This window comes from Lytechinus pictus, chromosome 18 (assembly GCF_037042905.1).
Source record: "Lytechinus pictus isolate F3 Inbred chromosome 18, Lp3.0, whole genome shotgun sequence".
NCBI classification, from domain to species: domain Eukaryota; kingdom Metazoa; phylum Echinodermata; class Echinoidea; order Temnopleuroida; family Toxopneustidae; genus Lytechinus; species Lytechinus pictus.
Window position 1 is genome coordinate 25,488,818 of NC_087262.1, and position 10,308 is coordinate 25,499,125.

Genomic DNA, 10,308 nt, shown 5'->3' on the forward strand with positions numbered 1-10,308 from the left:
AAGATTAATGAGCGCAGAGTTGATGATTACATACAACTACCAGAAATATCGACAGGCTTGCATTTATTGAATCAACATTTTATTTTTCAAAAACGTTCTAAAGAGATAAAGATGTTAGACCTTTGTCCTTTGGTGTCCTTCTAAAGAAATATGTAATGTTAAAATATTATTTTGATAATATCGGCAGCACAGGTATGGCAGGTATAGAAATTTTGAATTTGGAAAATATATATGACGTGCATGACGAGCATCGCACCCGTATCAATACTAATGTCAATACTGATACATGAGTTTTGAAAGATTGTTTTGCAATATCTCCTCTCAAAGTATGAGGCAGAATACGCTATTTGGAGAAAAATCTCTCCTGGTTCTTACCCCCCCCCCCCCAAAGAAATGAAATGAAGAAAAATTGTGGTGAATGATACTAAGAAGTCCAATATACCAATCCCCACGTCCTGAAAAACACACAGAACATGCAGGATGGCTGTTTTCTAATATCTACCTGATGAAAAATAGGTTATGAGCGATATAACGTCATTCCGAAGAAATGTTCTTGCGAAATCGTAAAGAAAATATGATTTTCATTTTCATATCGCCGCTGTACTTGCGGCTTTGCGGTAACGACGGCATCTTCTTTTCCACGTTTGGGCTTTCTAGAAAGAGATGAAAAATATCACCAAAGACCAGTGAAATAAGGAAACGGTGCGATGTCGCTCTTTTCATTGGACATGTTGGATTAAGGAGTGTTCAGACTGATACCAATACTGCGTCGTGATAAGAAATATTGGTGGTGAAATATTCATCGCGCTCGTGAAGTAAAACTTTAATTTGGGGTTTGGTATTTATTTGGTATAAAAAATGTTTTAAAATGTCTTTTCATTATTATATGTATTCAATTGCTTGACGACCGGTTCTATATCTTTATTAGTGATTTTCTTACAATTCATTGACCTTTTTAGTGTGCCTTTGTTGAAGAAGTGTCAGTTGCCTAAAGTGAGCTCAGTAACAAATATTAGTTTTCAAACGTTAACCTTGTGTAGGGTGCTTGGGGATGACTTTCTAAAAGCATCTGAAATTGGATTTTGCTCGGTCATAGCTAACTAAACATTTGGCTTTTTTAATAAGAGAAAACAAAGCTCAACATTTTTTCTTCCCCCTAAATGTCTTCATCCATGTTTCTTTCTATCCATCATGCGGTCATATAAAATAAGATGAAATCTCGACACATCTCCGTCTGTCTTCCTGTTTCTCAATGTTTTAAGATTGTCATGACTGCACGTGACTTGGCCTAAGCTTTCTCCCCATCCCCATATGCCCCACTGGAACGACAGGTTGCCCACTTTCCAGAATGCAAGATGAATGCTTGCACCGAGAAAGACAGAGCGATGGCATTTGTAGAGCCATATTTCGGCGGGCGCGCATTCAGACCGAGGTATTGCGCCACAATATCCCTGAGGGAACTCGGCGAAACTCCCAGTGTATATCCGACAATACCTAGAGTACACAAAGTCAAGTATACTCTCCCTTCAACGTACAATGCTATCCAACGCCTCCGGCACAATGGTCCTTTCCTTGACTTTAACAATATTCATCTTTGATGAACATGTGTAGAAATTTATTCATAATGCCATCTCGTGAATGTAACTTAATCGTTTAATGACTCTCGAATGAGGTATACTATTTCCTAAGTAAATAGACCTCAATGAAACGAGATCGGCGATTATTGCCAGTACCAGTTGTAATTGTCCAATTTTTTCAAGCGCCAGGGAAGGACGGGAAAAAAGAGAAATGACAGAAAAGACTCCGCGCGAAAATACTACGATGCATTTTCAGGAAAGAAATTGAAGTTGCTTAGGGGTTTGCAGTATCCAGGGTTTTATTTTCTTCTTTTTTCATTTGATTGTTTTTATTTTTCTCAAAAAGTTATGATTAAAATGACAAAAGTAACAGACAAAGATTCGAAATATGATACGCAGAATTAGCGAAATCCTATATGAAAGAATTATACATGCAGGAAGAGGAAAATACGCTAATACAATTCAACAAAAGTCATCTGGCTTAAATTTTGTAAGGAAATGGCGTTTCCTAAGAGTGATGATGCAACATTAAAGAGGAAATTTGGAGATGATATATTCAAATGTAATACCAACATCTGTCGACTGTGGGTTTAGAGATCCTTCGCACTTCTGAAGATTAAAGGATTTGTACAAAGTGGTATTTTACATGTTTTATGTACTTTAAGCGTAATCCTTGAAGGACCGAATCGTCGTGAGCTCCCTTTTCCTAGCATACAGCATGCAAATATAAACTACTCTGCGATACATGCGTCACAAAGGTTCAGTGCGAAAGGGTGGCTGGGAAAAAAAGTCCGGAAAAAATATTTCTCTATCATTTTTTATCTCTAATACCTCTTTCTGCACAAATGTTGACCCCCCCCCCAACATAACAACGTTATTTGTATTATAATAATCATTTGTCATACTTGTTGAAATAAAGTAAATCAACGTATTTTTATTTTTGTTTTACTTTAAACTGAATCCCCTCTCTCCTTTGATGTCATTTCTTTGCATCTAGGTCTGGTTCAAAAATCGAAGAGCGAAATGGCGCAAACGGGAACGAAACCAACTACACGAGTTAAAGAACGGTCTCGGTGCTGGCTTCAACGGCCTCATGCAGCCTTTCGATGACGGCCTCTACTCAGGCTATTCATACAACAACTGGGCAGCAGCTAAAACCGCCAACCACCTGGGTACCAAGAGTTTTGCGTGGTCATTGAACACGGTGAACCCATTGTCGATGACCAGCCAACAGATGTGTTTCAACCCCCCACCGACCACGCTGAGCTCGACTTTCTCTGCCGCGACCCCTGTCAACGGCGTTGGCCAAGGGTTGAACTCTCTCAACAACGCCGCAGCCGCTGCAGCCGTGGGCGCCGCCAGCTACCCTTACGGTTCACCGCCTGGAGCGCCGCCGTATATGTATCGTGAGCCATGTACAAACAGCATTGCTTCACTTCGCCTCAAAGCCAAGCAACATCATTCCTCCAACGTACCCGGTTTGAGCTACCCAGTCCGCCAGAGCCCCACGCTTTCAGCTTGCCAATACGCTGGTCTCAACGGTCCCGCAACATGAGACGCTCATCAAACATTGCCAGAAACTTTTTTTCCTGGAAAGCAGGACGCTGAAAGAAAGATCAACTCGAACTTCTAGAAAGAAAAAAAAAGTCGACGTTGATTGGCTGATGGACTCAGAGAGTAATGATTGCATGTTGTTCATCATGTTTATATCATTAGACAAACTGATTCTATTTCTGGATGATCTTATGGAACCACGGTTCGCAATTGATCATTCTTGGACATTTTTTTTCATCTTGATTAATGGAATTTTTCCTCGTTTTTTTGCACCTCATTATTTTACTTCAAGCACCTTTATATGATAGGAAAAGAACCATCGATATGTGTATTTCTCTTTCTTGATGCATGAACATATGAGCTTCCCCAATCATGCCAATGGTGATATTTCACTTTTTATATAAAGGCTATTAAAAACCCAGGTATTGAAACCCCATTCCCGCCGCCTTAGTATTAAACATGGAACTAAGATAAAAGAACAATAATTATTCGGTGTATCATGTGAGCATGTTACCCCCAAGATACATTCAGTAAAAATATGACAATGATAAGAGAAGTAAAACAATCGAGAACTATTGATGCCTATTTTAGCGATTAGATTTTTTTTCCTGATAATGTATGAAGCGAGAGTACTCAAATCGGTGTTCAATCAATTCGCTTTTCTTCACGTATTCTTGTGACATTCTTTTGGAATGAATTCAACCGTTTATTATTAGCCTTCCCCTTGTCCCCTTTCATTACATTTTTCTTTCTCCCTTAGTATTTTTATTTATTTTGATAATCATAATAATGGTGTATTAAAACTGTATGTCAATAATTTTGCCTTCCCCATCATGTTGCTCCTACCCATTTCTTTTTCTTTCTTGCTCTCTCTCTCATCTTTTTCACTTTCTCTTTGTATCTCCTCTCTCTTTATATTCTCTCCTCTCCTGCTCACCCCTTCGATTTCTATGCCTATCTTCCATTTTTCTCTGTCCTTCTCATCACCCTCTTTGTCCTTCTTTCCCGATCTTCTCTCCCCTTCCACCAACCCTCCACCATCCTTGTCCCGTTAATGTGGGGTTAGGAGTACTTTTACCCACCGGTGCAACCCTCTTCTCGAGTGTTTATTTTTCCACTGTCAATGTCACCGTGATGACAAGTCATCGTGTTTAATGCTGGTATCTTGACCTTATTTCGTCATCGTGCCAAGGTAGACTGGAGAGAGAAGGATGCAGACAGACGGTGGATGATGTTAAAGGGTGGTGGTGGGGAGAAGGAGCTGGGAGGGGGTGTGCAACATGCACCCCTTCCCACGATCTTTCCGCCCAAAGGCATTGCATCACAAAGATTTACAATTTTTAAACATCAATTCTGAATGATGGTTGATAGCGGATGTCCTGAACATTGATGATGAAAATACGCTTGCTCTAGCACATTTTGATTGGCCATTTCAAGTTTTTTTCGCTCGATTATTCGGCAATTTCGAGATTTAAATTTGTGGGCCGTTTCATAATGCTGTTCGTAAGTTAAGAGCGACTTTAAGAATGACTGGTGATCCTTTCTTACGCGCTAAACCATTGCCAATGAACATTTTGGTGTACACCATTTAACACAAGAAAGGATCACCAGTCGCTCTTAACTTACGAACAGTTTTATGAAACGGCCCCGTAGTCTATATGGAACCGTCATATATTCATCATGGGAGGAGACTGGTGATATACTGAAACTTTCAGTGCCCTGTCTTAGTAACAATTTATATAGGAATCGAGTTTATTACTACCTGAGATTGATTACAAAATGATAACAGTGATTAATCTCATCTTAGCAGGGATCGCCAAAGACCATCCTGATTTCATGTTCTATTCGGGTCTCGAACAAAGCTGATGGCATAGTCATTTTCCATGTTTTCGGGGGTTAGACGCCGTCGTGTTCTTTGACTTATTTTTGAAATATTACGCTGCGTCCAAGAGTCATCGTTGACCTCTTTCTAGTATTTCTTATCTTTGTCACAATCTCATTCTATATACCTTTTTTCCGTTGACATTCGATTTTAACTGACCATGCACCAGTAGATCCATGTGGGTTCTTACTCGGTGATTATGATTTCACTGTACTCTAAACTGAGTATCCATCATGTTTGGAACGTTGAAATAATCCGATGAAAAATTCGTGCTTCAATCTCAGCTGAATCTGAAATGTTTCTCTTGGAATATTAAATTAAGTATTGCAGTTTGTTTAAAGAATGCTTATTAATCAGATTTTAACAGGACATAAATAAAACTCCATTTGAGTTTACAAAACACTTTTGTATTAATGTGAGTAATAGTTGCATCCTCACCCCAACTTGACTTCAATTTTATGACCAGAATGAATTTATTACACTTTTCATTTTCAAGTCAATTCTCATATTTCAATATGCTATTGCAATATTCTATATAAAGTTGTGACGAGAAGTCAGTCGTAATGAAATGAAATGACGTCATCAATATTGTGGTCGTGACCTGACTATGGAAGCACATCCATCAAACGACAGAAAGAAGTGTTTGTTTTTTATAATGTTAATCATAATTCCAATCATAATATAACTATGTTTCCTTTATTATACATGTAAAACTTTGTAAAACAGAACATGATGCATGTCTTAATGAGAAAGAAAATGATGTCTATATATTAATATTTAAATCACCTCTTTATTGATCAATGATATAAATCATATGAGCAAAGGTAATGAACTTACAACCTTGGGTATCAATAAATATTTTAAGTTTCTATCATTGCATTAATTCCGTACTTCCAACAATAAACATGATAAACACCGTTTTTCCATTGAAACTACTTGTTCACATAAACTTATATTGCTATACAGTCAAAATTTCCTCTAATTTACGATGAAAATACACAAACATATAGAATCAGCCATAATATCTTGCCAAGGGTCAAAGCTATCGAACAAAATGGCTTATTGTTTAAGTCTACCTTTTCTCTCTCTTCTCTACACTGAAAATGATAATGTAGATAAAAAATCCTATGCATATTATTTGTTTTATGTCACATTTTAGTTTTCGACATGTATTTCTTTCTACTTCTTTTTGTTGTCATTTTGAAGTTGTTTATCAGATGTTCTATTTAGTTTGGTAACAAAGTCAATTGTGTCCATGAAAGGGTCTCTTGACCAGAGCATCCGGGCATCTTGAAGGTACTATTATACATTTATGTTTCATTTTATGTACGGGACCAAAAGCAAAGGCTTCGACACCTTTTAAAAGTGTAACAAAACTGGGCTATAAACAAATTGCTCTGTTTCTCAATAGAACGAGGGGATAATACTTTTCAATTTTGTAAATATGAAAGCAAGTCCCATCTCCAATCCGGGAAAAGATAACTGTGGCTTTGTTGGATTTGATTTTATTAGATCTGGTGGACCATTATGCCCTGTAATGTGATGTAATATCGATGCATTCTCTCTTGTAAATCGGGAGTTATTTCATGCGGTGGGAGCCTCTTGATCTTTGAAATCCGTTCAGGTTCATACGTTTCGGACACCACCTCATTCTAGGGGTATTTGTGTCGGCGGGCAAAGCCGACAAGAAGATTGGCGCGCTCAAAAAGAAGAGAGCCGCTGATGTCATATGAAAGAGAGAACGATTCGCTAGCAACAAATATCAATGGATTGGTTTGCGTTCTGTGAGGAATATTATGGGTGCGGGTATAGTACAGTGCTCCCATTAAGGCTAAGAGGCTCTTTTAACAGTATTCGATGCCGGCGATCGATCACGCCAGCGAAGTCCATTTCGTAACTTAAGCGGACAATATAGCATGGACATCCATCAACGTGAGATATATAAACACTCTCACTTTCCCGCCGCCCTTTTGGCGGTCCCCCCACATAGCGTCATTTTTACCTCTCTTCCACATTTCATCTCGTACAATTCACAACGGCCAAACATTCAAACAAAAAGTATTACGGTGTCATGCGACAGTATTCTGTAGTTATCTATATACATTACTTGAGAATTTAAAGTAGGTTCTATCTTGTTTTTTTTTTATGTGTGTCTCTCCATTGTATCATAGCAGAATCATTTTGTCGTCAAGTCTATATAGAAGATTGTAGTTTAGCTCACATTTTTTTCATAAATTATGGTTATTGTTCCGGAATAAAAAAAGACAATAACAACATAACTTTATTCTGGTCTCTTTGTGCATATATAAAATGGAATGCGAAGAAATACGTGAGACTGAGAGAGACGGATAAAAAGTAGAGATGAAAGTATGTATTTGGGATAAAAAAAACGAATATATATGCAATAATGTCTAGAGAGATTATGAGATTATGATGATGATGATGATGATGGTGGTGGTGGTGGTGATGGTGATGACGATGATGACGATGAAAATGATGACGACGATGATGATGACAATGATGTCGATGATGATGACGGCGACGACGATGATGGTGACGATGGTGATGACCATGATGATGATGACGAAGGCAATGATGATGATGCTGCTGATGTTGGTGGTAGTGATAATGATGATGAATATGATACAGTGCTTAACACTGTCATACCGCATACATAGTATATATTTTGCAATATTTCATTACAAATAATATTACATTGGTCAATCTCAAGAAAAAAAACATTAAGCACCTTTGTCCTAAAATGTAATGAATAATGTTTCGTTTGTGCCGTTGTTTGTCCTGTTGTCCACAGACAAAAGTCTGTAATCATATGCAGTCTTTTTTACAAGAAAATTGTTTGAACAAAATTAAGCATGACATATTGCATTACGCCATCGAATTCGACAACATCATGAACATGGACACGATGAACATGAGGGGGAGGGGGTCTCGGCATCTCTCTAAAGACTCTATATTATTTCTTCTTTCTTGCTTTTTAGTGTGCCTCTTCATTTTATTTTAGTGTCATACTTGTTATTGATTGTAATTAATATAATGCTATTTAGTTATTTTGAGTGCTTGATGGAACATATTTTGTTTATTGTATTGACTTAATTCGTTTGACCAAACTGTATTTTACTGATTTGTATTTTGTTGGAAATTAAATAAATGAAATGAAATGAAATATTATTAGATAAGTCAAACAAGCGTATTTATCATAATGATCCATCGTACTTAGGAGTTAAATAGAATACACATGTACACAATATAGTTCCATTGAATCATAAAGATCGTGAGACAGGGAATGTGTAGTATGAACAGATTTTATTGAACACAATCGTGCATAACGCTCGAATGAAACAACTTTCTTTAAACTTGTGTGGACGTATAGTATGATTAGTATCCATGAGATACATTGATTTTTCTCTCTCTCTGGCGCCCCCCCCCCCATTTCCCGATCATTACTTACGTTTTCAAGTTTAAGCAATTATTATTGATTGATGAGAAGATCTTTCTAATGATATTTCGTAATACCTTATTTCCAAAATTACACACATGGATAATCCCTTCCACGCTCACTATGGAAGTTTAGGCAATGTTTTAATCCAAAATAATATTTTACTTCTTTATTTTCTGAATAAAATCATTTGATATAATGAAAAGTGTCAAACTGTAGGCCCTTTATCAAAGACACATGCTACATTGTTCATGTCCCTTTGTCGGGGTTCAGACTCGGTTCGATTCAGAACCTTAATGTCAGGAGAAAATGCTTCCTAAATTTATCACTGTTACTGCTTTGAATAATGCAAGATCCAATACCGCCATTGAAAACCAATGAAAATTTTAATGTGGCGAGCGAACTGCACACTCTTAAATTCTACTTTAAAGACACTTAAATGCATGTGTTATTACGGGAGTATCCATTAGCGGAATAATACTGCACGCGCGCTTAATAGAAATTAAATGCGTCCTGCACGCCCGTACTGGAACATCGAAGCGATTTTGTTAGAAGAACATGATTAATAGCTCAGTTCAAGTGCCCAACTGATAGAAAAGAGGAAGATTCTTTAGATTTTGGATAAGTTTTTATTTTATCTATTACTATTTAAGGTCACCCCGGTCAGGCGTGGAACTTTTTGTGAATGGAAATATGACCATGATGGAGGGAGGGGTCCATGGGCCCTTTATAGATCACTGATAGGGTCGGGGGGGGGGGGCGAAGATCTGTATGACGAGGTTTAGAATTAAGAGATCATCGGATTAAAATGAGGTCCCACTGTTTTAGCAGCTTTTTCTCAATCGTGACGATCAAAACAAATAATCATTTTTTTAAATGACTTTGCATTTGATAACTTTAATTTTAACTCATTATCCTAGACGTTAAACATTTTCTACAATGGTTAAAATAACATCCATATGTCTATTTTAGGGAAAGGGCCTCGATCGAAACACACACACACTTACCCTCTTACACTCGCCCAAACTAACGCATCACCGTATAAGCGAGAATGTTTGCTAGTAATTACCTTTAACTTAAAACTTGCATTACCATCATTATACAAAAGTAGTGATTTTATTACCCTCTCATTATACATTATTTCCCTTTTTACAACACGAAGTTGCTCTTCTCTTTGTATTTGTATATCTTTCATGTATAATTGCCATTGTCATGTAGTCCTGGGTGGTTTTTTTTACTAATTTTTTGCGCGTCATTTTTATACATCCATTCATCAAAAGCTGATTTTTTTTGTAATATTGATGTTTTAATGTTGTATAAGAAATATCATATAACATGAAACGAAATTCAACAGGAAAGACTTATACAGAATCAAAAGCCATTACTCATCTTCTTAATTGCAATGGGTCCCATGGTGTAATGGTTAGCACTCTGGACTTTGAATCCAGCGATCCGAGTTCAAGTCTCGGTGGGACCTCTTTATTTTTTTCATTTTTTTCATTTTCAAGATATAAAAAAAAAAAGATTCAGCGTATTGATAGAAAATGCCACAAAACCAACAAATACAACAGCAATATTGCTGCAGCCACATTGTAACGAAACCGACTCCAGACTGATCGGTCATATCGAATATCGAACGGCTGGTTTGGAGTCCGTAAAAAAAATCTTGTATTTTCCCATCGTCTTCTCTCTTGTTATTTTTTTATTGGTAATGCCTTATTCCTATTTTTCGTTATAACTGAGAGAAAGATTTACTTTCTCTAAGAGTTTTCTACCCTCACAAATGCTGCCAAGCCCCCTCCCCCTTGCCACCCCAATCCATATTTCCTTTCCAATTT

The 10,308-nt window shown here is 37.2% G+C and overlaps 1 protein-coding gene and 1 non-coding gene across 2 annotated transcripts; both read left to right on the forward strand.

Moving 5' to 3' along the window:
• Positions 1-1,355: 1,355 nt before the first annotated feature.
• On the forward strand, positions 1,356-3,225 carry LOC129282049 (pituitary homeobox x-like). Its single transcript, XM_054917985.2, has 2 exons — positions 1,356-1,478; positions 2,575-3,225. Exons 1-2 carry the CDS (start codon positions 1,356-1,358, stop codon positions 3,130-3,132), a joined length of 681 nt encoding a protein of 226 aa, XP_054773960.2. The 3' UTR covers positions 3,133-3,225.
• Positions 3,226-9,875: 6,650 nt separating this feature from the next.
• Positions 9,876-9,947, forward strand: TRNAQ-UUG (transfer RNA glutamine (anticodon UUG)). Its single transcript has one exon. It is a non-coding gene; the product is annotated as a tRNA-Gln (tRNA).
• The last annotated feature ends 361 nt before the right edge of the window (positions 9,948-10,308 follow it).